At 42.2% G+C, this 27,976-nt stretch overlaps 2 protein-coding genes and 1 long non-coding RNA gene across 10 annotated transcripts in view; 1 reads left to right on the top strand and 2 right to left on the bottom strand.

Annotated features, from left to right (window-relative positions):
* Positions 1-8,485, top strand: part of PIK3CA (phosphatidylinositol-4,5-bisphosphate 3-kinase catalytic subunit alpha) — a 78,963-nt gene extending 70,478 nt beyond the window's left edge. For 6 of the 7 annotated variants that reach the window (XM_073359312.2, XM_073359313.2, XM_073359314.2 and 3 more), the window contains one exon: positions 542-8,485. In XM_073359312.2, coding sequence (XP_073215413.1) covers positions 542-812 — 271 coding nt within the window. In that variant the 3' untranslated portion in view covers positions 813-8,485. The remainder of the gene's footprint in view (positions 1-541) is intronic. The other variant, XR_013636323.1, reaches the window with a different exon arrangement.
* LOC140917151 (uncharacterized) overlaps positions 4-27,976 on the bottom strand; it is a 31,161-nt gene continuing 3,188 nt past the window's right edge. The window contains exons 1-2 of one of the 2 annotated variants that reach the window (XR_013636324.1): positions 2,142-2,507; positions 4-808 (exon numbers count right to left, since the gene is read on the bottom strand). This is a non-coding gene — a long non-coding RNA (uncharacterized LOC140917151). Of the gene's footprint in view, positions 809-2,141; positions 2,508-27,976 lie in introns of those variants that run through there. The other variant, XR_012160723.1, reaches the window with a different exon arrangement.
* On the bottom strand, positions 19,182-20,850 carry LOC140916968 (uncharacterized). Its single transcript, XM_073358866.2, has 2 exons — positions 20,291-20,850; positions 19,182-19,702 (listed from the first exon to the last, which is right to left on the bottom strand). The coding sequence occupies exons 1-2, from the start codon at positions 20,844-20,846 to the stop codon at positions 19,182-19,184; spliced, it is 1,077 nt and encodes a 358-aa protein (XP_073214967.1). The 5' UTR covers positions 20,847-20,850.

Here is a 27,976-nt window from a genome sequence, read left to right as displayed (position 1 = left end):
CGGCACTCAAGGCCTGTGGGCCTGATCCTTCAAGGTGCTGATCCACTGCTCCTACTGACTTTGCTGGATCAGGCACATACATAACCACTTAGGGTTACTGGATTAAAAATGTAATTTTACTCAAGTGTTAGAACTACAGCTAACCTTGATTAATTTTACTGGTCATGAGCAATTTTGTTTCAATGCTTAAAACGTATTCTTTTTAGACTTGCATAATTCAAATGTCTCAGTGAATTTCCTTAAACGTTCCTAAATAATTCACCTTTTGAGAAAGCTTATGAACTGAAAATAGGGATTTAGAAGCGAAGATTAGAATCTCCAATTTACCTGGTATCAATTAGTCACTGAAAAATGACTTGAACCTAATCTAAGGGAAAATCTACACGACAGCACTATATTGGCTCAGCTGCACCGATATAGACACACCACCATAGCGTGTCTGGTGAAGACACGCTCTGCCTCTCTCCTTCTGTTACCTCCAAAAAATGAAAGTTGTGGATCCAGTATCTTGAACCAACCAACTCTTGTCTTTCTTTTTAAGGTTTCAGGAGATGTGTTATAAGGCTTACTTAGCAATTCGGCAGCATGCCAATCTCTTCATAAATCTCTTCTCCATGATGCTTGGCTCAGGAATGCCAGAATTACAGTCTTTTGATGATATTGCGTACATTCGAAAGACGCTTGCACTGGACAAAAGTGAACAAGAAGCTCTAGAATATTTCATGAAGCAGATGAATGATGCTCATCATGGTGGCTGGACAACGAAAATGGACTGGATCTTCCACACAATAAAGCAACATGCCTTGAACTGAAATGAAAGTGAAGAATTTAAAAAACTCATCGCCCACTTATGGGTGCTACACTGCACTGTTAATACTTGTCAGCAGCAAAGACTGGTTGCATAGGAATTGCACAAACCACAGACGATGGCATTAGAATTTACAGCAAGAGCAGAGATGAAATATTCAGACATTTTTCAAAAATAATGTAAAAAAACCGGGGTTTCAGATAGCACTAAACTGTACACTTCAAAATTAAGCTTTCGTGTGATGTGCAATTTCATATTATGCCTTAAGCCCAAAAAGGTAAACTTGAAAGATTGGCAGGGGTTTTTTTGTTTGCTTTTAATTTGGATAATTTGGGAAAAGGAAAACATGCTATCATCAAAAATAGTCCATTACATATTACAGTAGGTCTAGTATCACTTTAAAGATTATGTAGGGTTTCAAAGAGTTGAAAAGGAAGAAAACTTAGTGTTTTCATGGCTATTTAAATAGTAGGTATAGTGTTGAAAACTCCTTCAATTTCAGCTCAAAGATCTAAAAGATTAAAGTGAGGGGACAGTTCCTTTAAATTTAGTCATAGGCATAATATATTTTGGTTTTAATTGAACCTTTGACTTCTGGGTCTGTCATCATCTGCACCATTTTGAAAGAAGTAGGAAATAAGCCTACTATATGGTATTCTCCTGGACAGTATTTGTAGGGATGCGATTTATAGCTTCATGAAGAAACTCTGGTCCCCACCATCCCAAATGACTGGCTTAGAAATTGAATGGGCAGGATAGGGTTTAGTGCAACAAAACATTGTAGTGTTCGCTTTGGGATTTGATTTAATCTAATCTGAACACTATAGATTTTTTCACACATGTTTTCCAGAGCCTAGCTAAAGGTTAGTTATTAAAATTATTGAAAGATTATTTTTATAAAGGCTATTTATATAATAGGAACTATTAATATATTTTCTTTATTTACATGATTTGTCCCATATTCACTCATTTAATTTTGCAACCCAGTTCTCTCTGTCCAAGACTCTCATTGTCCATCATGTCACTGATGGTGTTCAGTTGTAATCATAGGACCAAATTCAACCCTGGTGAAAGAGTATACAAGTACCACTGAAATCAGTGGGAGATATACCCACTTGTGCCACAGGTGAACTTGGCCCAAGTTTCTTCAAAGAATCTCAGGCAATATTCTTAACATTACTTTGGGCTGGTCTACAATACCATAGTAAATTGACATATGTTACGCTACTTTAGTTATGTGAATAACATAACTGAAGTTGACATAGCTTAGGTCGACTTACCACGGTGTCTACACCATGCTATGTTGATGGGAGATGCCCTCCCGCCGACTTACTTTGCTCTTCTCAGGGAGCTGGAATACAGGAGTCATGGGAGAGCGCTCTGCCATCGACTTCATGGGTCTTCACCAGACCCACTAAATCAGCACCGCTGTATCAATCGCAGCATTGCCAATCTACTGGTAAGTGTCAACAGGGCCTAAGTGATATGCTGGCTGTTCAAGGAATGTATGGTTAAACTCTCAGCCTCTGGGTCCACCTTTTCTCTCTCTTTCTGTTCTTTCCTGCTCCTTTGAAAGCAGCTGCTTAATCCCTATAACCAACACATGAGAAATAAGTTTGGATTTTCAAAATGATCACCAGCTACTTATAGCAAACACTTTGGAAAGCTCACAGCATATAGAGCTGCCAAACAAACATTTTATAGCATGCATGCTCTTGCACATGCACTCTGGCTTTCTTGTATGCTCTGTGTGAGAATGTAAGTGAGAGAAAAATCTAATTGTTGGGCACCAGTTTTTGCAAGTATCAGGACTACCAGAGGTTCTTAGATTGTCCTTATGCACAGCTGCAGGCAGAACTTGCTACTCTGAAACACTTTTTTATAAACTCTTAAATATTTTTGACAATAACTTGCTAAACCCAGGATTCTGAGGATGATATTTACTCCAGTGTTTTAAACTTGTTAGATTTACAGCATCTAAAGTGAATTCCAAAAGTCCAGGAGTTTGAGGCGGATGGGTTTATTCACATGCATGCACACAGACAGACACGTATGTGTCGGTGCCACTCAAAAAAAGTGCAATACCAGATGTAATATAAATGTGCTGACAGTTGGTATTAGAATATAACTTTATAAATAAACTGTACTTTGTACAGGCTGTATTTATGAAGTATTGAGTGGTTGGATTCATTTAGCAAATTGTAATACTTTAAAAATGTGCAATCATTATATTATAGAAGACATGGATAGCAGTGAATTGGGGATTATAAAGCCAAGGCTTTTATTTGGTCTTTTAAGACAATTTTGTAGTCATTTGATTCCTACAGTTAGTTATTGAACACACAGGTACTAAATCATGTGGTAAAACACTTCATGAAAAATACATAGAAATACTAAGATTTGAGTGGGGAAATATGGCTAGTCTTATCTCTACTGAATATTTTAGAGCAATCCAGCAGAATTCATATGTCCCTTTGCTCAGATGTGAATGTTTTCACTCAGTTGTAGTTACTAAACATAACTACCCTTATTGTATTTATTATTAGTCTACAGTCAACCCCCTCTAATGTTCTAGAGTTTTTAAAATTGGGAATTAGTTACAGAAAGAAATTCAGTTAAATGATACAAATCTGAAACCCTGAGTGCTGTAATTCATGGTCTAACAGAGATGTGTGTTACTCAAGTGCCACATTAAGTGCTACATTAATTATCCTTATGATTCCTCTTATATTGAGACAACATATTTCCCTGTAGAGAGATGCCTTTTAGGACCCGAATTAAAAGGTCCTCAAACTTATTGGATCTTACGGGCCTGATTCTCCATATTTTGCACCTTGTGTTAAATGCTGCCATATTAGAATGGTAGTGTTTGTACCCACTGTGCACCTGTTGCAGGGCTGTGAAGAATCAGGCCCAATATCTTCAAGAGTTACTGCAACCAACACTATAAAAGAGTTCTTATGTGCATGCTAGAAGAAAGCAAATTGAGTAGCCAACCCAGGTATAATAGGGCTTGGGGTAACTTTAGAATTAAACAAAGAAAATGGAAGCATGGGAAGATAATGGATGGAGGTGTGGGGCTTGAAACAGTTGTTCATAGTAACAAGAGAGTATATTTAAAGAAAAAAAGTTGACTCTAAATATACTAAGTGGTATTCTCCAGTTTTATACAGATATGAGTCCATTGACTTTAATGGGGTTACTCCTAACTTAGACTGGTGTGTGTGAGAGAATTAAACCCACTATCTCAGCTACAGAAAAAGGATCATGAATGCATTGGTGACTGAGCTGTAGATTTTGTTAGAGACTGTTTGGAATTTGATTTTTTTAAATAGGTTTTTTTTACAGTTGACATTTAACCTGAATAGAGGTCTGAAAATGTTCCCTTTGTTCTGAATACCAGCTGTGCAAACACTAAAGTAGTTGATTTTGTGCTTGGACTGAATCTAAGCATCTTGCTCCAGCAAAACTCCCATAGAAGCCAATAGTAGTAGGAGTCTGATCAGAGCCAGGAGCCCAGGATTTGTCCTTACACTTTATTACAGAGCCATTAGAAAAAAGTGACTTAGGGAATATGTATTGAATTGTAAAACAATGTAACTAATTTCTTTTCCAACTGTGAAACTATACATTTGTTTTAATGACAAAACAGGCTGCTGCTTTTTTTTCTTGAAATATATTTGTTTTCCAAAAAGTTGCAGAAGAAACTCCTGTACTGACTTACATATGCATACTTTTCTGTTCTTAAGGAGTGCATCAGTAGTTTCTTCATGGGTAAAATACCATCTATCGGTATAATTTAATTTCATAAAAAGCATTTAAACTAAACCTAAACTGTAAGTGGTTTGGCATCTTGTGGAAAAAAAAATAAAAAGCCTAGATATTAAGGGCACTGTCAGAATTATGCAGCATGTAAAGAACTTTGTATATGATGACCTCTGGTTATTTTATTTTATTTTTTTTAATGTAAAGCCATCTAAGCCCCATAGTGGTCAGTAGCCCGTGTTTGTTAATTTTGGGGACATTTTATTTGCTTTGTCATTTTATAACTGACATGCTCAATATTTGCGCTGAACAATAATTGTGATTTCCTCCTGTTTTTCATGTCTGTACAGGTTACAGACCTGGGCTGGACCAGTTTAAAACAAAAAAGCCACTTGACATTATGATGTATTTTGAGGTCAGACATCTTTAGAATGCTTCAATTTAAAGAAAATTCTATGGTATTGGAGAGGATTGTGATATGCTGCTTCTAAGGTTTTTTGTTTAAAAATACAACTTCCATATTTCATTTTTTTTAGGGTTTACTTGAATGAAGAACCACACTTTTTATACAAATACTATACAGCTGTGGACACTGTGTGGCAGATGATTGAAGCCCAATTACTGTTGCAATATATTTCATACCAATAGTGAATTTGTATTTATTTTTTCTTTGGTCAAAGTTGTCTCCATTTATATAAGGCTCTATCTGTCCAAAATGTGTTGCACTCTGCAGATGTCATGTTTTTAGGTCTCCACTGATCAGACAAACTAATCAGAAATTGAGCCTAGGTGTAGAAACCTTTTGTTTGTGTGCAAGAGTCAGACCTAGTAGAGACTTTGGGCTTCCAGTAATTCTGATGTCACTTTACACTGGTATAACTCTGATTTCAGTGGAGTTACTCTTAATTCACAGCAGCATATGAGCTATCAGAATTAGGCCCTTCATTGGAAAAAGGTTCTCCAGTCTTTGTTTGCTTGTCCATGTGACACATGAAAATTAATTTATTCTCTTGCTAAGGCCTGGTCTACACTAGAAAATTGAGTCATCTTAACCATTTCATTCAGGGATGTGAAAAATCCACACCCCTGAGCAGCATAGTTAAGCCAACTTAACCTCAGCATAGACAGCACTAGGTCGAGGGAAGAATTCTTTTGTTGACGTAGGCACCACCTCTCAGGGAGATGGAGTACATACACTGACAGGAAAATCCCTGCTGTCAGCATAGGTAATGTCTACACTGAAGCTCTATAGTGGCCCAACTGTGCCTCTATAGCATACCAAGTGTAGACAAGCCCTGTGAAAGTTCCTGATTGCAAGCTGGTGACACTAATTGGCTGGTAAAACACCTATAATTCTAAATACTTGTTTTCTATTAACCAGCTTCATTCAGTTCTCAATTTCAGGAGTGCTATGGTCTTGCTTATCTTTTTTTGCTTCTGTTTTTAAGACTTCAAGGATCTCTGCAGCTCACTAGTTTAAAGAAAGCTCTGTCCTCTTAAGAAGAGTTTCTCTCCCTACTCTATGATGACAGTTGGGTGCTTTAAGAAATCTGATCTCGGAAAAGATGGCTGTGCTCTTGACATAGCATTGGGAGTAGAACATTCATCTGAATTCTGAGTATCCTGGGGCACAGAATTCTAAAGGCATGATATGTCAGTTAGCCCTTGTGGCCAAAAATAAGAGTATATACAAAACAAAGAACTTTTTTTAAAAAACAAAACAAAACCTAGTTTACAAATTTAAACCATTTGTTCAGGAATTAGGCAAAATCTTGATAGAAGAGGTTCCTCCAGGGGAACGTTACTTGGGATTGTTCATTTTGTTTTCATAACACAACCACTTGTGCCAGTGCTCACAAAACTTGATGCTGAAACATGCTTCAAAACACATCTTACATTTTAAGTGCCCTTATTTTCACCCTAATGTGTTCGTTAGAGGTAATAAGTTAAAAAAAATAATAATAATTCACATGTCATATGGATCCTATTAAATAATCTGGCCCAAATCCCCATTTGATGTAAATTATGGTAGCACCATATTTCAGTGGAGCTATGCTGATTTACAGTATCTGAGAATCTTGCCCACTATCTGAAATTATCCAATCCATGGTCATACCCAGTAGCCCTGTTTTATTGAATAGCTCAGGCTGTGGAGAGACAAGTTGGGCAAGACTTGATCTTTAATAATCATTATATGCCTGTACTGCTCTCCTAGCTCATAAGGGCCCAAACCTGATTCTTCATAGCTGCAAATACATGCAATCCATCTCTAGGCTTGATTTTAATTTTCTTGGATTCCTCAAGATTATCAACTGGCCAAAATTGTCTTAATGTTGTATTTTTAGTGGAAAAGGTCTAATCTTTTTCTGCCTTAAGGCCACCATGGTCTCAAAACTGCTTTAATTTCTTGTAAAGTTTCCCCTTCCTACTAGTGATAACTCAATATCCAGAGCACGACTGTCAAAGTCCACTGACTTAAGAGGTCGATATTTCCTATGTGCTCATCAACAGGGGGAGGAATTCTGTGCCTCCATATTTGGTAAAGAATGGAACACTTGGCCACAAACTGACTTCCAAGACTCTTGTGCTTGGAATTTTGAAAGTAGATTTCATGTTGTCCTCATAACTGGTACTCACAGCTGCAAGAATTTTGGATGAATAGAGCCCAAGAGAGTGTATTCTGCTCTTGGTGCCCACATGTTATTCCCTTAAAACTAATGGAAATTGTGCCTGCATCAAGAGGAGAACATGGATACCCCCAAGTATTTACTTGAAATCTCTTAAAATGGAGACAATTCCTATCCTTTGACATAACTATTAGCTAGAGAAAAAATATTGCCCTATAATTAGTTTGTCATTCTATGGATAAAGGTTCTGTGGTATAATACATTGTTCAACTTGGGGGGGAAAGGGGGGGTTTTACTATTGGGCCAAAAGAGTATTTAAGACACAGCAAGATGCATGTGTTGTTGTATTGAGAATATAGTCTTGCAGTATCATTTTAAAATGTTCATTTTTTTTCCTTTTTTGCTGTGCTACTCAAATAGCAAATATTTGGCCTATGCACTTATTGTAGTTTATGTTCATCGGAAACTGTAAAAAGTCTGCTTTTTATTTAACTTTGCAGTCTGTATCTCATCATGATGTGTATTTGTGTTTCATCACATTTTTGAGTGTTAATGTATATACTAAAAAGTAAATTTAAAATAATATGGTTGGTACAGTTTTGTATTCTGAAACATGCATATTCGTGGAACAGTTAGTGCTCTAGAACTGAAGGAATTTCTGTGGATTTAGAGCACATTTTGGGTTTCATCTGATGCATTCCAAACAGTAAGGAGAAAGGAGCTACAGAGAAAATGTGTACACCTGTTCATCCAAAAAAAAAATTTTTTTTTTAGAAATAAGAATTGCATTGTGCTTGGATTTAGGAAGAGGCAATAGCCACTCCATAGTTAAAGTTGAGACTTGATTCCCATTTATGTCTGATTTTTATCCTCAAAATAAGTCACTTGTACTTCAAATGTATGTGTTGTCTGTGACAAGAGGACAGACGTTTGCCCAAATTTGAGGTGTTTCAACCAAACAGTTTCTGAGAGGGCTTTAGATGTTTAGGTGTTGATTATGTTCTGAAAATTCTCCTAATTCTTTGTTCACTACAACTGCCACAGAAAAGGAATGTTATAGCAACATCATGTGAGGCTTATTTGAAAGGTCTTGGTGATGTCTGCAAGACCAATTCTGAGAATGGTAAAAGCAAATTTGAGAACTTATTCACTAATGAAGTAAGAACATCAGAAAGGCTCCTTAGGCTCAGTGAAATTCAGAAAGGCTCCAGTCCTACTGATGACTCTTGTAAAGGTAGAGTTTCATTTTTTGTAAAGTAAGCCTTTTCTTTGCAGCGATAGCAGGTGTTTTATATTTCAAAGGGAGATCTATCAAAAGAATTTTTAAAAAAGGATGGGGAGGGTTGAGGGGAGATCACAGCCTAATGTATAACAAGATTCAGGCTCATCAAGTGATTCTGTACAAAGCTGACAGTGCTACTTGTTTTCTATCTCCATGCTTGTTTGAGTTGCTGCATGACCCTAGTAGCAAAGTGCTCACATCATGGCCTTCGTGAAGGGAGATATTTGTGTTAAAATGTTAAACCTATTGAACGGTAATCTACATTCTGAGGAATTTGATGATCTAAGTGAAACAACTGGACAAGACCCTACTCCAGGTCACATGATGACCAGACCTTAACAAGTGGTGAACCCAGTGACCCATCTGGATATATAATTTGCTGTTTAATTTGTTTAAAACATCTTGTAAAGAAAAATAAGAGGTCAAAAATGTGAGATAATGTATTTTCTTTAACCTACAGCAGGAAGCTAGACATGAAGGGAGGGCTGGGGAAGTCCCAGAATAGCTTTAGCAGTATTACTGCTTTCTTTTTTCTTTTTTTCTCCCTAGTTCCTTGTTCAGAGTTGGAAGACAGCAATTCTCTCAGTGATTGATTTGGGGGGGGGCATTATCACATGATGCGCTCAGTCTAGTTTCACCTTTTTTTCTTGTTCTCAGAGCTCAGGTAGAACTGAGCTCTATAGAGAATCATAGAATATCAGGGTTGGAAGGGACCCCAGGAGGTCATCTAGTCCAACCCCCTGCTCAAAAGCAGGACCAATCCCCAATTAAATCATCCCAGCCAGGGCTTTGTCAAGCCTGACCTTAAAAACTTCTAAGGAAGGAGATTCCACCACCTCCCTAGGCAACGCATTCCAGTGTTTCACCACCCTCCTAGTGAAAAAGTTTTTCCTAATATTCCAACCTAAACCTCCCCCACTGCAACTTGAGACCATTACGCCTTGTTCTGTCATCTGGTACCACTGAGAATAGTCTAGAACCATCCTCTCTGGAACCCCCTTTCAGGTAGTTGAAAGCAGCTATCAAATCCCCCCTCATTCTTCTCTTCTGCAGACTAAACAATCCCAGTTCCCTCAGCCTCTCCTCATAAGTCATGTGTTCCAGACCCCTAATCATTTTTTGTTGCCCTTCGCTGGACTCTTTCCAATTTATCCACATCCTTCTTGTAGTGTGGGGCCCAAAACTGGACACCGTACTCCAGATGAGGCCTCACCAATGTCGAATACAGGGGGACGATCATGTCCCTCGATCTGCTCGCTATGCCCCTACTTATACATCCCAAAATGCCATTGGCCTTCTTGGCAACAAGGGCACACTGCTGCCTCATATCCAGCTTCTCATCCACTGTAACCCCTAGGTCCTTTTCCGCAGAACTGCTGCCTAGCCACTTGGTCCCGAGTCTGTAACAGTGCATGGGATTCTTCCATCTTAAGTGCAGGACCCTGCACTTATCCTTATTGAACCTCATCAGATTTCTTTTGGCCCAATCCTCCAATTTGTCTAGGTCCCTCTATATCCTATCCCTGCCCTCCAGCGTATCTACCACTCCTCCCAGTTTAGTATCATCCGCAAATTTGCTGAGAGTGCAATCCACACCATCCTCCAGATCATTTATGAAGATATTGAACAAAACCGGCCCCAGGACCGACCCCTGGGGCACTCCACTTGACACCGGCTGCCAACTAGACATGGAGCCATTGATCACTACCCATTGAGCCCGACAATCTAGCCAACTTTCTACCCACCTTATAGTGCATCATCCAGCCCGTACTTCTTTAACTTGCTGACAAGAATACTGTGGGAGACCGTGTCAAAAGCTTTGCTAAAGTCAAGAAACAATACATCCACTGCTTTCCCTTTATCCACAGAACCAGTAATCTCATCATAGAAGGCGATTAGATTAGTCAAGCATGACCTTCCCTTGGTGAATCCAGGCTGACTGTTCCTGATCACTTTCCTCTCATGTAAGTACTTCAGGATTGATTCTTTGAGGACCTGCTCCATGATTTTTCCAGGGACTGAAGTGAGGCTGACTGGCCTGTAGTTCCCAGGATCCTCCTTCTTCCCTTTTTTAAAGATTGGCACTACATTAGCCTTTTTCCAGTCATCCGGGACTTCCCCCGTTCACCACGAGTTTTCAAAGATAATGGCCAATGGCTCTGCAATCACAGCCGCCAGTTCCTTTAGCACTCTCGGATGCAACTCATCCGGCCCCATGGACTTGTGCACGTCCAGCTTTTCTAAATAGTCCCTAACCACCTCTTTCTCCACAGAGGGCTGGCCATCTATTCCCCATGTTGTGATGCCCAGCGCAGCAGTCTGGGAGCTGACCTTGTTAGTGAAGACAGAGGCAAAAAAGCATTGAGTACATTAGCTTTTTCCACATCCTCTGTCACTAGGTTGCCTCCCTCATTCATTAAGGGGCTCACACTTTCCTTGGCTTTCTTCTTGTTGCCAACATACCTGAAGAAACCCTTCTTGTTACTCTTAACATCTCTCGCTAGCTGCAGCTCCAGGTGCGATTTGGCCCTCCTGATTTCATTCCTACATGCCCAAGCAATATTTTTATACTCTTCCCTGGTCATATGTCCAACCTTCCACTTCTTGTAAGCTTCTTTTTTATGTTTAATATCTGCTAGGATTTCACCGTTAAGCCAAGCTGATCGCCTGCCATATTTACTATTAGAATGAGTATCCCCCTCCACATACAGCCCTGGCCATGCCAAATGAAAAGCAGTTTTGTTAGCCAGGACCCTTTGTGGCCTTGCGGGGGAGAAGGCTACCTTGAGTTAAATGAGATTTTTTTCAAAGATGCATAAGGGATTTAGATATTCAATTCCTATTAATTTTAATAGGACCAGTGAGTCCAAATCCCGTCTTTGAAGATCTCAACCAAATGCATAAATTATGCATCTTTTAAAATACATGAATTACTTAACCCACCCTATCATGTGGCTAAAATATGGAACACTTAAATCCATATACAGCCACCTGTGGGTTGAAACTAGGCAGCTGTTTCTCACCCTAGAGTGACTATGCATGATATTTGAGAAGAAGAAGTGCAGAATATCCTATTCAGTTGCTGGAATGTAGATAGTTAAAATGCACTTATCAGAATAAGGATTTGGCCTGGATCCCATAGTTAACATCCTGTCTCTTGTTAAAAGTGCCATTGGGTATTCAGTGATCACCAAATAGACTGACATCTTCCATAACAGAGGTTGTCCTTCATCAACTGTAGCTTCTGCTCACGGGAAGCAAGCTAAAGCTTTAAAACAGAAATCCATAAAGTACTTTAATCTCGCAGTGCCTGGCACAATGATGCCCATTTTGATTAGCCCCTCTAGGGACTACTGGAATACAAATAGTGGTCATACTTCAGAGTAAGGTTCCATTTATAAATTGTTAATAAATGATTAATATTTTAGTAAAGGGTTAATCATTATTAGTCTGACAGCCCCCACTGTTCTTAGCTCCTGGAGGAGCTATGATCCCGCTATAATGGTAAGTCCTAGCTACTTCCCCAGTGTAATATAGAGGATGGATAGATAAGTCCATCAATGGCTATTAGCCAAGATGGACAGGGATACAACCCCATGCTCTGGGCTTCCCTAGCCTCTAACTGCCAGAAGCTTGGAGAGAATGACAGGATGGATTACTCTATAATTTCCCTTTTCTTTTAATTCCCTATGAAGCAGCTTGTTGAAAGACAAGATACTAGGCTAGATGGACCATTGGTCTGACCAGTATGGCTGCTTTTAATAGAGGATTCCCAATAAAAATTGAACCAAAAAAAGAAAATATTCCATTCATTTATGCTCTTGGTATTTTCATCACCTCAGGAAATTTCTGTGTATAAAAATCAAGCAGACAAGAATGGAATAAAGCTTTTTTGAAACATGGGGCCTGTATCCTAAAGAAGTGAAAATGATCATATGAGTCTACAATCCATTTCAGTTGCAAAGACAAGCCCAACAAATATAGGGATAGTGCTGGGGTGAAAAAAACTCATCTAAGCTATAAATGTTGCAAACTGGGCTCATTCCACAATTTACAGGCCAGAAGAAAGCTATGGTACTTGGAAATCTTCCAAATGTCACTGCTTAGTAGCTATAATTCAAAACACAATGTTCATTGAGCCATCCAGCTTCCATATTTTGCTATAGCACACTTCAGCTCTGAAGTTGTCACCTGTTTAATTAACATTAGATATTTATGTGATGTCACAATGCAGATATCTAAAGTGGTTTTGTTTTGCAACAAATATTAAGCAATAAGTGTTTTCAAAATTAAAAGATGCACACAGATAACTGGGACAAAATTGGAATTGATTTTCCAGTGATAATTGAGCTCTTCAGTCGTAATACAGGAGCTCTAAAGAAAAGAGACAGCATCTTAAAGAAGATATCTACAAGTTAATAAAAGTAACAAGTTTATAACAAAACTGTAATGAATAAGACTTAATACAGAAAGAAGTACACAATTTGCTCCAAAATTTAAAAATGAAATCAATAGCAAACCTCCCATTTACTTAAATAGGGCTAGGATTTCACCCAAAGTGGGGCTGATTCAGGCCCACTTTGGAGGGCTAATCCTGAGATGTGCTAAGCACCTTGAATTTCAATTTTCAACCTAACAGGAGGCATTTAGCAACTCTCAGAGGGTGCAGAGCACCTGAAATAATTGGGTTCTAAATTATACCCTGATAATGGCAGATAAAAGTGCCTAAATCAGTAGATTGCTTTGTTCACAAAGTGTTTTATTAGTATAGTACATGATCAAAGTTTAAATCTTTTTAAACAAGAAACAGACATGTCCTGGGTAGATTGTTTGCTCTGGTGGGTTGTTTGGGTTTTTTTTTGTTTTTGTTTTTTTAAAACCGTATCAGAAACTTGGTGAAAGTCTCTGTTGATCTTAGCAATCTGGGAGTTTTCCCCATTGATTTCAATAGGACCAGGATTTCACCCTAAGAGTTTTCAGCTGTGTTATTAGGCCCAAACTTTGTTGTTCATCAACAACCTAGATAACAGCACAGTTCTCCTTGTGTGCTCAAAAACAATGAGAGAGTCTGGCTATCCATCCCTCCTCACATCACCCCCTAAGATAGGACATAGAAGGCAGTTCTATTATGGTCTTGACCCAGCAGCAACATTTCTCTGCCTCCTCTTGTCCCCAGCTTTCTCTTCCTGACATCCAGCAGCACGAGTTTCCCTGACACCCCGCACCTGCTGCTCCAGGACCCTCTCACTGCACTAGGGCCATAGATGAAGTCAGGGCTCAGTGGCAGGGCAAGTCTATGTGCTCAGTCCCACCCTCTAGGCTCTCACAAACAGCTTCCCCAAGTGCCTAGCCCTGGGGGGAAAAACACACACACACATACTTCTGTATTTAGCGTATTGGTGCTGATGGACCACCACTAACATTTAATTATTAGAAACAAGAACTATTCCCAAAGGGTAAACTAGAGGGGGGAACCCCAGGACAGCATGTGTCTATGGGTAGGACACTAGACTGTGGCTCAAACCTAAGTTCTCTTCCTGGTTCTGCTTCTGACCTTTTGTATGATTATGGGCAAATCACTTCACCTCTGAGTGCCTCTGTTTTCCCCTCCCACCTTTGTCTGTCTCATCTAGTTAGACTGTAAGCTCTCAGAGCAGGGAATGGCTCTTCCTATGTATTTGTATAGCACTTAGCAGAAACATTATTTGTAGGACTCTCATGCGATTAATCGCACTGTTAAACAACAATAGAATACCATTTATTTAAATATTTTTGGATGTTTTCTACATTTTCAAATATATTGATTTCAATTATAACAATACAAAGAGTACAGTGCTCACTATTTTTATTACAAATATGTGAACTGTAAAAAACAATTGTATTTTTCAATTCACCTAGTACAAGCACTGTAGTGCAATCTCTATCATATGAAAGTTGAACTTACAAATGTAGAATTTATGTACAAAAAAATAACTGCAATCAAAAATAAAACAATGTAAACTTACAAGTCCACTCAGTCCTATTTCTTGTTCAGCCAATCACTCAGACAAATAAGTTGTTTACATTTGCGGGAGATAATGCTGCCTGCTTCTTGTTCACAATGTCACCTGAAAGTGAGAACAGGTGTTCTCATGGCACTGTTGTAGCTGGCATTGCAAGATATTTACATGCCAGATGCACGAAAGATTCATATATTCCTTCATGCTTCTATCACCATTCCAGAGGACATGCATCCATGCTGATGACGGGTTCTGCTCTATAGCTCTGTGCGGACCAACGCATGTTCATTTTCATCATCGGAGTCAGATGCCACCAGCAGAAGGTTGATTTTTCTTTTTTAGTGGCTCAGGTTCTGTAGTTTCCGCATCGGAGTGTTGCTCTTTTAAGATTTCTGAAAGCAAGCTCCACACCTCATCCCTGTCAGATTTTGGAAGGCACTTCAGGTTCTTAAACCTTGGGTCAAGTGCTGTAGCTATCTTTAGAAATCTCAAATTGGTACCTTCTTTGCATTTTGTCAAATCTGCAGCGAAAGTGTTCTTAAAATGAACATGTGCTGAGTAATAGCCGAGACTGCTAGAACATGAAATACATGGCAGAATGCACGTAAAATAGAGCTGGAGACCTGCAATTCTCCCCCAAAGAGTTCAGTCACAAATTAACGGATTTTTTTTTAACGAGCATCATCAGCATGGAAACATGTCCTCTAGAATGGTGGTTGATGCATGAAGGGGCATATGAATGTTTAGCATATCTGGCACATAAATACCTTGCAATGCCGGCTACAAAAGTCCCTCACAAACACGTATTCTCACTTTCTGGTGACATAAATAAGAAGTGGGCAGCATTATCTCCCATAAATGTAAATAAACTTGTCTTAGCGAATGGCTGAACAAGAAGTAGGACTGAGTGGACTTCTAGGCTCTGAAGTTTTGCATTGTTTTGTTTTTGAGTGCAGTTATATAACCCCCTCCCAAAAAAAAAATCTATATTTGGAAGTTGCACTTTCACGATAAAGAGACTGAACTACAGTACATGTATGAGGTGAATTGAAAAATACTATTTCTTTTGTTACAAATATTTGCACTGTAAAAATGAAAAATACTATAAAGTGAGCAGTGTACACTGTATTCTGTGTTGTAATTGAAATCAATATATTTGAAAATGTAGAAAAGCTATAAAAATATTTAATAAATTTCAATTGGTATTCTATTGTTTAATAATGTGATTAAAACTGATTAATTGCAATTCTTTTAATCACAATTAATTTTGAGTTAATCATGTGAGTTAACTGATTAATTGACAGCCCTAATTATTTGTATTAAAGTAGCACTTATAGGACTCAATTGAAATTGGGCCTGTTTTGCTAACAGCAGCAGTAGCTGCTGCTCCTCTCCCTGGCATGGATGAGCAGTGCTCTCCATCGCTTTTTGGCAGTTGGAGGAACACCACCTCATCTTATTCCACTCTTTCTATCCACTGGATATTGTAGCAATTTTTAGATTGGTTACAATCTAACCTCAGTGACCTTGTAACATTAGTATCTATATAATAAGATTTCAGGATTGCCACTCAGAAGCCTAGAATATCTGTTGTCAGTGTGCAGCAAGGGAAACCTCGGCAAGCCTGGCTGACAGCTCTTTTTGTTTAGACTATCACCAGGGTCAATCATCAGCCATTTTTAAACTTGTAAATTTTCCCATAAACAAAATGGCCACCATTTCCTATTACTGTCAGTGGGCCTGAAGTCTGCAAGATGGCCACCATTTCCCTATAGTTAGTGTGCAGGTGAAAGCTAGGCTGCCCTTAGTAAAATTGGCTACCACCTCCCACTGTTTAATTGAATGGAAGGAATCCATGTCCACAGGCAAACTAGCCATGACTCTATAGTTCAAGCGGCTAGACGGGACACAGGGACCGAGAGGACTAGCACAGCCACTGTGAATGGGGTGAGTGAGGTGGAACAGGGCCGTGGGTGGAGCAAGAGGCAGATTTACAGTTGCAAGGGGATGTGAGAGCCAGAGGAAGCCTGAGGGGGTGCAAAACACAGTGATGGGGGGGATTGGATGGCAGCTCCCCCTGCTAAACTCTCATGAATTGATTGCAAGTCCTCCTGCAGGATTTTGGCACGTGCAGGAGAAGCTGTCATGATAATAAGAGCAACTCCTCCAATACTCTGATTTTCAGGGCTGTGCACGTAGGGAAGCTGTGCGTGAGAGCCTGGGGGCTGACTTCACAGACGGTCCCAGAGCAGTGGAAAGAAGGAGTCAGAGAAATGGTGTTGCTAGGTCCCAGACCAAGAAAGCTCAAGGGAGCAGAAGGCAGAGAAGTGTTGCTGCTAGGTTGAGACAATACATGGGGAACTGCCTTCCATTTCCTCTCTTAGGGTATGTCTACACTACAAAATTAGGTCGAATTTATAGAAGTCGGTTTTTTTGAAATCGGTTTTATATATTCGAGTGTGTGTGTCCCCACAGAAAATGCTCTAAGTGCATTAAGTGCATTAACTCGGCGGAGCGCTTCCACAGTACCGAGGCAAGCGTCGACTTCCGGAGCGTTGCACTGTGGGTAGCTATCCCACAGTTCCCGCAGTCTCCGCTGCCCATTGGAATTCTGGGTTGATATCCCAATGCCTGATGGGGTTAAAACATTGTCGCGGGTGGTTCTGGGTACATATCGTCAGGACCCCGTTCCCACCCTCCCTCCCCCCGTGAAAGCAAGGGCAGACAATCATTTCGCGCCTTTTTTGTCTGCTGCCAGCCAAAGATGTAAAGGATAGATGGAGTGGGTCAGAACAAGAAATAGACCAGATTTGTTTTGTACTCATTTTCCTCCTCCCCTGTCTAGATCACACTGCAGTCAGTCACAGAGAAGGCGCAGCGAGGTTAATCTAGCCATGTATCAATCAGAGGCCAGGCTAACCTCCTTGTTCCAATAACAACGATAACTTTGGTGCACCATTTCTTATTGGAACCCTCCGTGCAGTCCTGCCTGAAATACTCCTTGATGTACAGGCACACCCTTTGTTGATTTTAGCTCCCTGAAGCCAACCCTGTAAGCCGTGTCGTCAGTCGCCCCTCCCTCCGTCAGAGCAACGGCAGACAATCGTTCCGCGCCTTTTTTCTGTGTGGACGCCATACCAAGGCAAGCATGGAGACCACTGAGCTCATTTTGGCAATTAGGAGCACATCAACCACCACACGCATTATCCAGCAGTATATGCAGCACCAGAACATGGCAACGCGATACCGGGCGAGGAGGCGACGTCAGCACGGTCCCGTGAGCGATCAGGACATGGACACAGATTTCTCTGAAAGCATGGGCCCTGCCAATGCATGCATCATGGTGCTAATGGGGCAGGTTCATGCTGTGGAACGCCGATTCTGGGCTCGGGAAACAAGCACAGACTGGTGGGACCGCATAGTGTTGCAGGTCTGGGACGATTCCCAGTGGCTGCGAAACTTTCGCATGCGTAAGGGCACTTTCATGGAACTTTGTGACTTGCTTTCCCCTGCCCTGAAGCGCATGAATACCAGGATGAGAGCAGCCCTCACAGTTGAGAAGCGAGTGGCGATAGCCCTGTGGAAGCTTGCAACGCCAGACAGCTACCGGTCAGTTGGGAATCAATTTGGAGTGGGCAAATCTACTGTGGGGGCTGCTGTGATGCAAGTAGCTCACGCAATCAAAGATCTGCTGATATCAAGGGTAGTGACCCTGGGAAATGTGCAGGTCATAGTGGATGGCTTTGCTGCAATGGGATTCCCTAACTGTGGTGGGGCTATAGACGGAACCCATATCCCTATCTTGGCACCGGAGCACCAAGCCGGTGAGTACATAAACCGCAAGGGGTACTTTTCGATAGTGCTGCAAGCTCTGGTGGATCACAAGGGATGTTTCACCAACATCAACGTGGGATGGCCGGGAAAGGTGCATGACGCTCGCATCTTCAGGAACTCTGGTCTGTTTCAAAAGCTGCAGGAAGGGACTTTCTTCCCAGACCAGAAAATAACTGTTGGGGATGTTGAAATGCCTATATGTATCCTTGGGGACCCAGCCTACCCCTTAATGCCATGGCTCATGAAGCCGTACACAGGCAGCCTGGACAGTGGTCAGGAGCTGTTCAACTACAGGCTGAGCAAGTGCAGAATGGTGGTAGAATGTGCATTTGGACGTTTAAAGGCGCGCTGGCGCAGTTTACTGACTCGCTTAGACCTCAGCGAAACCAATATTCCCACTGTTATTACTGCTTGCTGTGTGCTCCACAATATCTGTGAGAGTAAGGGGGAGACGTTTATGGCGGGGTGGGAGGTTGAGGCAAATCGCCTAGCTGCTGGTTACGCGCAGCCAGACACCAGGGCGGTTAGAAGAGCTCAGGAGGGCGCGGTACGCATCAGAGAAGCTTTGAAAACCAGTTTCATGACTGGCCAGGCTACAGTGTGAAAGTTCTGTTTGTTTCTCCTTGATGAAACCCCCCGCCCCTTGGTTCACTCTACTTCCCTGTAAGCTAACCACCCTCCCCTCCTCCCTTTAATCACCGCTTGCAGAGGCAATAAAGTCATTGCTGCTTCACAGTCATGCATTCGTTATTCATTCATCACACAAATAGGGAGATGACTACCAAGGTATCCCAGGAGGGGTGGTGGAGGAGGGAAGGAAAATGCCACACAGCACTTTAAGCACAGCACTTTAAAAGTTTACAACTTTAAAATTTATTGAATGACAGCCTTCTTTTTTTTGGGCAATCCTCTGTTGTGGAGTGGCTGGTTGGCTGGAGGCCCCCCCACCGCGTTCTTGGGCGTCTGGGTGTGGAGGCTATGGAACTTGGGGAGGAGGGCGGTTGGTTACACAGGGGCAGCAGTGGCAGTCTGTGCTCCAGCTGCCTTTGCTGCAGCTCAACCATACACTGGAGCATTCTGGTTTGGTCCTCCAGCAGCCTCAGCATTGAATCCTGCCTCCTCTCATCACGCTGCCGCCACATTTGAGCTTCAGCCCTGTCTTCAGCCCGCCACTTACTCTCTTCAGCCCTCCACCTCTCCTCCCGGTCATTTTGTGCTTTCCTGCACTCTGACATTATTTGCCTCCACGCATTCGTCTGTGCTCTGTCAGTGTGGGAGGACAGCATGAGCTCGGAGAACATTTCATCGCGAGTGCGTTTTTTTTTCTTTCTAAGCTTCACTAGCCTCTGGGAAGGAGAAGATCCTGTGATCATTGAAACACATCCAGCTGGTGGAGAAAAAAAAAGGGACAGCAGTATTTAAAAAGACACATTTTATAAAACAGTGGCTACACTCTTTCAGGGTAAACCTTGCTGTTAACATTACATACATAGCACATGTGCTTTCGTTACAAGGTCGCATTTTTGCCTCCTCCCACCGCGTGACTACCCCCTCAACCTTCCCCCCTCCCTGTGGCTAACAGCGGGGAACATTTCTGTTCAGCCACAGGCAAACAGCCCAGCAGGAATGGGCTATACTGAGTGTCCCTGAAGAAAAGCACCCTATTTCAACCAGGTGACCATGAATTATATCTCACTCTCCTGAGGACAACACAGAGAGAGAGAGAACGGATTTTGGTTGAATGCCAGCAAACATACACTGCAATGCTTTGTTCTACAGTGATTCCCGAGTATGTGTTACTGGCCTGGAGTGATAAAGTGTCCTACCATGAAGGACGAAATAAGGCTGCCCTCCCCAGAAACCTTTTGCAAAGGCTTTAGGACTACATCTAGGAGAACCACAAATGCCAGGGCAAAGTAATCCTTTCACATGCTTGCTTTTAAACCATGTATAGCATTTTAAAAGGTACACTCACCAGAGGTCCCTTCTCCGCCTGCTGGGTCCAGGAGGCAGCCTTGGGTGGGTTCGGGGGGTACTGGCTCCAGGTCTAGGGTGAGAAACAATTCCTGGCTGTCGGGAAAACCGGTTTCTCCGCTTGCTTGCTGTGAGCTATCTACAACCTCCTCCTCCTCCTCATCTTCTTCGTCCCCAAAACCTGCTTCCGTATTGCCTCCATCTCCATTGAAGGAGTCAAACAACACGGCTGGGGTAGTGGTGGCTGAACCCCCTAAAATGGCATGCAGCTCATCATAGAAGCGGCATGTTTGGGGCTCTGACCCAGAGCGGCTGTTCGCCTCTCTGGTTTTCTGGTAGGCTTGCCTCAGCTCCTTCAGTTTCACGCGGCACTGCTTCGGGTCCCTGTTATGGCCTCTGTCCTTCATGCCCTGGGAGATTTTCACAAAGGTTTTGGCATTTCGAAAACTGGAACGGAGTTCTGATAGCACGGATTCCTCTCCCCAAACAGCGATCAGATCCCGTACCTCCCGTTCGGTCCATGCTGGAGCTCTTTTGCGATTCTGGGACTCCATCATGGTCACCTGCAGCTTGCCACGCTGGCCAAACAGGAAATGAGATTCAAAAGTTCGCGGTTCTTTTCCTGTCTACCTGGCCAGTGCATCTGAGTTGAGAGTGCTGTCCAGAGCGGTCAGAATGGAGCACTCTGGGATAGCTCCCGGAGGCCAATACCATCGAATTGTGTCCACAGTACCCCAAATTCGAGCTGGGAACGTCGATTTAAGCGCTAATCCACTTGTCAGGGGTGGAGTAAGGAAATCGATTTTAAGAGCCCTTTAAGTCGAAATAAAGGGCTTCACTGTGTGGACGGGTGCAGGTTTAAATCGATTTAACGTTGCTAAATTCGACCTAAAGTCCTAGTGTAGACCAGGGCATAGGGGTAATTGGAATCTCCCTCTGAGCAGCTAAGGAGATGTGTGCATTTCTGTGTGTATTAAAGGTTGACTTTTCAACCTGAAATTCTCTCTCTCACATTCACAGATGAATAAAGGGAGTTTAAAAGTCCAAAAAAGAAAAGGAGTACTTGTGGCACCTTAGAGACTAACCAATTTATTAGAGCATAAGCTTTCGTGAGCTACAGCTCACTCCATCGGATTCATACAGTGGAAAATATAGTGGGGAGATTTTATATACACAGAGAACATGAAACAATGGATGTTACCATACAGACTGTAACAAGAGTGATCAGGAAAGGTGAGCTATTACCAGCGGGAGAGTAGGGGTTTGGTGGGGGGGAACCTTTTGTAGTGATAATCAAGGTAGGCCATTTCCAGCACCTGACAAGAACAGTAGGGAGGGAAATAAACAAGGGGAAATAGTTTTACTTTGTGTAATGACACATCCAGTCCCAGTCTTTATTCAAGCCTAAGTTAATTGTATCCAGTTTGCAAATTAATTCCAATTCTGCAGTCTCTCCTTGGAGTCTGTTTCTGAAGTTTTTTTGTTGAAGAATTGCCACTCTTAGGTCTGTAATCGAGTGACCAAAGAGATTGAAGTGTTCTCCGACTGGTTTTTGAATGTTATAATTCTGGACGTCAGATTTGTGCGCATTTATTCTTTTATGTAGAGACTGTCCAGTTTGGCCAATGTACATGGCAGAGGGGCATTGCTGGCATATATCACATTGGTAGATGTGCAGGTGAACGAGCCTCTGATAGTGTGGCTGATGTGATTAGGCCCTATGATGGTGTCCCCTGAATAGATATGTGAACACAGTTGGCAACGGGCTTTGTTGCAAGGATAGGTTCCTGGGTTAGTGGTTTTGTTGTGTGGTGTGTGGTTGCTGGTATTTGCTTCAGGTTGGGGGGCTGTCCGTAAGCAAGGACTGGCCTAACTCCTAAGATTTGTGTGAGTGATGGTTCGTCCTTCAGGATAGGTTGTAGATCTTTGATGATGCGTTGGAGAGGTTTTAGTTGGGGGCTGAAGGTGATGGCTAGTGGCGTTCTGTTATTTTCTTTGTTGGGCCTGTCCTATAGTAGGTAACCATGATTTCAACAATTTCCATCCCACCATCAACCTCAGCCTGGACCAGTCCACACAAGAGATCCACTTCCTGGACACTACAGTGCTAATAAGCGATGGTCACATAAACCCTATACCAGAAACCTACTGACCGCTATGCCTGCCTCCAGCTTTCATCCAGACCACACCACATGATCCATTGTCTACAGCCAAGCTCTACGATACAACCGCATTTGCTCCAACCCCTCAGACAGAGACAAACACCTACAAGATCTCTATCAAGCATTCTTACAACTACAATACCCACCTGCTGAAGTGAAGAAACAGATTGACAGAGCCAGAAGAGTACCCAGAAGTTACCTACTACAGGACAGGTCCAACATTTCAGTTTGACAATGTGCATGTTTTGGATTTGTATTCCTTCTCTGTTTAATATTTTCTTGCAGCAGTCAGTCACATATAACTTCACAAATTACACACGTGCAAATAGCATGGCCTTTCTGCTTGTTAAGCAAACATTGTACTGTTCAATGCATTGCCATGAAATTGAATTTCACATTAGACACACCTATTGATATATATCAAGTTTTCACTGTTTTAAAAGAGCTAAACAGGAGCCTATTTAGAACAGAGATAAGTTCCTGCCATGGGCAAACCACAACTGGGTCATAAGCCTCAAAGCTGCAAAAAACAGGATGAACTGTCTGAATTTGCTGGGTCTTTTCTATGCTTTTTCTGAAAGGTGTGAAAATATATGAGCCAAGCTACAGAAGATGGTAAAGTGAAATGTTCAGCTGATAAATTGTGCTTTGCAACTAAACAAAGGAGTTAATTGCAGACTTCAGGCAGTTACATTTTACCCACAAAAGACATGACATTAGATACAGAAGCCATCCTGAAGTACTCTAGTTATGAATAACATACATTTATCCTCTTAGTAGACTAAAATATGCAAAATATAATGCAGTGAAGCCATTGCATGCTTTGTGATTAAACTGACAGGATAGTCTATTTGGGGGGAAGGGTACACTGAGGCAGGGAGCTCCATTAACATGAAATTAATGCTCTGAAGTTTCCACTCAAAATATTCAAAACAACCTTTGCCTGGCTTCCATTTAATTTTGGGCCCAATTCCAAGTGCAATGAGTGTTTCCCATTCCCCCTACCCAGCTCTTGGATGAAGGGAGCATGGAGTGAGGCTGTCACAAGCATTCATGCTCCATCTCCTGCGGAGCCTGCTTTGTCCACGTGCAGCAACACTGTCCACTCCCCGTGTACTCTTCACCACCTGCCCATACTCTGCTCCCATGTCTTCCTATTTTCCCCTGTTCCAACTCCTGTGTATTGTAACTATGTCCCATTCCCCCAGACCCAGAATACCATATTTCATTTCTTCCATCTCTGTTCTGTTCCCAGGCCTCCTGTACCCAACTCTTCTCTTCTTCAGCCAACTCCCACATATAGCTTTTGTGACCCATACCCCTTATGTGCTCTGTGCTTAGACTTACCCATTGTAATACTGATGCACCCTCACATGTTGCCTGTTTGTTATACCAATAAAATAAAAACCAGCAGCATCTTATTAAAGAGGAAAAGGCAAAATACCACATTTATTGCGAATACAGAAAGAATCATAGTAAGCAGTTAGTTACAGCTATAACATTCCATTCAATCTCATATTTATTTACACATTCATTCATATACACACACACAGGTTCTGCAAGGTTGTTATCATAGTAAGCAGTTAGTTATAGCTATAATATTCCATTCAATCTCATATTTATTCACACATTCATTCTCACAAACACACACACACAGGTTCTGCAAGGTTGTTATCATAGTTACCAGCCTTAGAGTTGCTCATGCCAAGCCACTGGCCAGGTGGCCTGGACATGAGGAGGGAGCAGGGCCTTGTCACATGCTCATCTGATGCTCCTGGAAGATGGTTTGCAGAATCAGACCCCAAAGTTCTCACTTTTTAGAGTCTATTTTTATAGGAATTCCTTCCTATGCCAGTCTATGGGAATTGCTTCATCATGCTGTTGCTGAATCAATCAGCAGATAGCACATTCCTGACGGCTCCCTGCTGCTAGATGTTATCTTGTTCTTTGGTTCTCCCATTCTTGAGGCTGTTGGGTGGATTCCAGTCTGCCCTCCGGGGGTCCTCTGGTTATTTCCACTTGACGCCTTCTTCAGCCGATGGACACTGGATTCTTAGGCTGGCACCTCCCTGATCATTCAGTTATTATCCACACCAAGCATCCATCCACATACATCCTCTATCTCTATTTTAATCACAATTGTTAATACAACAAAAGGGCGGGGAGTCTCTGGGTGCTGTTTCTGTTGTTAGAGTATTGCTTTGAGTCTCTCTCTCTGTGAATTGCTTTGAGAACAGACTCTGTCTTAGAATGTACTAACACAATTAGCAGCTTGCAAGTTTCACACATAGAGGGAGAGAAACAGTACCAATAACCAAGAGACCTCTTAATTAGTAATACCCTGGAATTTAAACTATGGGGAATCAAACTCATTTGTGATTTTAATACAGAACTTCTTTAATATGTTCAGAACTTCAGGGCTGCTCGTATTGCCTGGCAGGCTGCTCTCTTAACCTCTAGAGCCCACTGAGTCCAGCCTGACTGGTAGACAGCCACCTGAACCTGCATCTCTTGCTCTGTCCCCTCATGGCCTGGCAACAAATCACAACAGAAGACTCCAACCAGCAGGGACTTCAGCCACCGCAGTGCCTTCACCTCCTGCTCTAGATCCAGCTCTGGGTCTGCTTGCACAATCACCCCAACCAGGGCCACTGGGATTAGGTACATCTCTTCAGCTGCTGTAGCATCTCCAGCAATCGGTCTAGCCCAACCCAGCATGTCAAGGAGGAGACTCTGCACAGGAAGAAGATAAGCTGTGAGTAGATTCTGTCCTGGTGCCTGGAGCAGCCGAATTCATGGAGTGAGAGGCCTCTCTCAGCCCTGCGGCTGGTCACTTGATTACAGGCCACTGTGCTAGTCGCACGGAATGCTGGTATGGGGAACTTAGCAAACAGTTCCTGTTGAAACTCTTCCACTGTGTGTTGGCTCTGCAATTCCCCGACCAGGTGTACATTATCCCCCATCATAAACTGCAGGGTCACAAACTCCAAATCTGTCTTCTCATCTTGGGGAAGAGCAGAAGTGACAACCACTGCCAACAGGTCCTTCACCAGCTTCATGCCAACTTCCTGGCCTTCCCAAGCCCGCTCCGTGACCTCTGCCTGGGCTCCTCCATCCAGCTCTGTGACTTCCACCTGGGCTCCTACAGCCAGCTCCATCCTCTTCCCTTTGTCTCCTCCAGCCTGCTCCATGACCTCTACCCAGGCTCTTCCATCCAACTCCATGATCTTCCCTTGGGCTCCCACAGTCTGCTCTGTGACCACTTCTTGGGCTCTTCCATCCAGCTCCATGATCTTCTCTTGGGCTCCCCCAGCCTGCTCTGTGACCTCTGCCTGGGCTCTTCCACTCAACTCCATGATCTTCCCTCGGGCTGCCGCAGCTTGCTCTGTGCCTTCCTCCCAGGCTCTTCCATCCAGCTCCATGATCTTCCCTTGGGCTCCCATAGCCTGTCTGTGATTTCCTCCTGGAGTCTTCCATCCAGCTCCATGATCTGCCCTCGGGTTCCCCCAGCCTGCTGCATGACCTCCTCCCAAGCTCCCCCTTCTCATTCCATACGCCTCTCCTGAGTTCCTCCATTCATCTCCATAATGTCCACTCAGGCTCTTCCCTCCTGTTCGGCTTTTTTCTGGCTCCCTCTTTCCTCTCTCCATTTCCTCCCACCTCTGACTGTTGATAACTTGTTGCTAGCGATGTGGACCCTTTGGTGTCACAATACATACCCACCTGACTCACTCCTTCCTACAGTAGAGGCTGAAGGTACACATCCTCATTCTCCTTCATAGCCTTACACTGACTTTTTCCCAAAAGCCTTTTTCAGGTCAATAAACAGGCAAAGGTAGATAATGTGAAACCTTTCCCTGACCAAAAAATCAGTTATATCAATGGTTCTCAAACTTTTGTACTGGTGACCCCTTTCAAATAGCAAACCTCTGAGTGCGACCCCCCCTTATAAATTAAAAACACTTTTTTATATATTTAACACCATTATAAATGCTGGATGCAAAGTGGTGTTTGGGGTGGAGGGTGACAGCTCGTCCCCATGTAATAACCTCATGACCCCAGGGGGTCCTAACCCCCAGTTTGAGAACCTCTGAGTTTTACCCTTTGGATTAAAAAAAAGAAATAGGCCCACTCTACAAAAAGGAACTGAAGGATCCACCTTGATACACAGTCCTGCCCATCTGATATCTGAGAGAACAGGAAAAAGAAAACAAGGAAAATACCTTTGGAGAAAGGAAAGAGACTCCAGTACAGCCTCACAATATCTGGCCTCCATCTTGCTACCAAATCAGAAATGGACAGCATTAAAAAATGGGCACGTGTAGTCACAGATCCATCTTGATTAATTTTGGCTACACTTCGATACCATTACATCAAACAATGCCATTGATGTTGATTAGCATTTCATGAGAGGCAGCTGCTGTCTGTGTTCAAAGGGATATGCTGGGAATGTGAGTGATATGGGGATATGCTGGGTGTGTGAACAGGAACCTGTATCTCATCACCAGGAGAGAATGTAGAAATAACACAATGTGAATATCCAACAGATTGTCATGGAACAAACCCTCAGCTAATCCAATGGTTTGATTGGGACAAACATTTTCTCCTCAATTTCCTGCCACTGAGAAATATTTCTTGGCTAGGCCCAACTGCTTGTTTCTCTATCTCCTGGTCTCATTTCATGTGCTCTTGAATGACAGATTTTCTCTACAGTCAGTAGCCAACATGGATACTATGAAGAAAGGAGCATCAGAAATATCCAGAATAGATCAATTAGATTATGAATGTATAAACACACATTCTGGTTTCAGAGTAACAGCCGTGTTAGTCTGTATTCGCAAAAAGAAAAGGAGTACTTGTGGCACCTTAGAGACTAACCAATTTATTTGAGCATAAGCTTTCGTGAGCTACAGCTCACTTCATCGGATGCATACTGTGGAAAGTGTAGAAGATCTTTCTATACACACAATTGCTGCTATTACCAACAGGAGAGTGGCTTTGTGTGTGGGGGGAGGGGGGGAAGAGAACCTGGATTTGTGCTGGAAATGGCCCAACTTGATTATCATACACATTGTAAGGAGAGTGATCACTTTAGATAAGCTATTACCAGCAGGAGAGTGGGGTGGGGGGAGGTATTTTTTCATGCTTTGTGTGTATAAAAAGATCTTCTGCACTTTCCACAGTATGCATCCGATGAAGTGAGCTGTAGCTCACGAAAGCTTATGCTCAAATAAATTGGTTAGTCTCTAAGGTGCCACAAGTACTCCTGTTCTTTTTACATTCTGGTTTATTTATCAAAAGTGAATGTGAGAATCCCATCCAGATCTCTGAATGAACATAGTATACACTTAAATTAGTACTTAAAAACAAACAGCAAACACACATAATATACACTCTACTTGCACTATTGAAGTAAATGAGATTTTTGACACTTACTGCACTGGACACAGGAATAGGCCTAAAGAATAGACAACACTTGCAGATTTACAGAAGGAAAGAGAAGACATGACATAGGTATAAAATCA

Source organism: Lepidochelys kempii, chromosome 9 (assembly GCF_965140285.1).
Source record: "Lepidochelys kempii isolate rLepKem1 chromosome 9, rLepKem1.hap1, whole genome shotgun sequence".
Lineage (NCBI taxonomy): Eukaryota > Metazoa > Chordata > Testudines > Cheloniidae > Lepidochelys > Lepidochelys kempii.
The sequence above is the reverse complement of the archived record's forward strand: the minus strand, read 5'-3'. Positions and strand labels throughout refer to the sequence as shown.

Bases quoted from the DNA above. Each gene is read 5' to 3' on its own strand.
- LOC140916968 (XM_073358866.2), bottom strand. From the start codon at position 20,846: ATGATGGAGTCCCAGAATCGCAAAAGAGCTCCAGCATGGACCGAACGG. The intron at 19,703-20,290 runs GTGAGTGTACCT...TTTCTCCACCAG, and splicing joins AGGCGGAGAAGGGACCTCTG to CTGGATGTGTTTCAATGATC.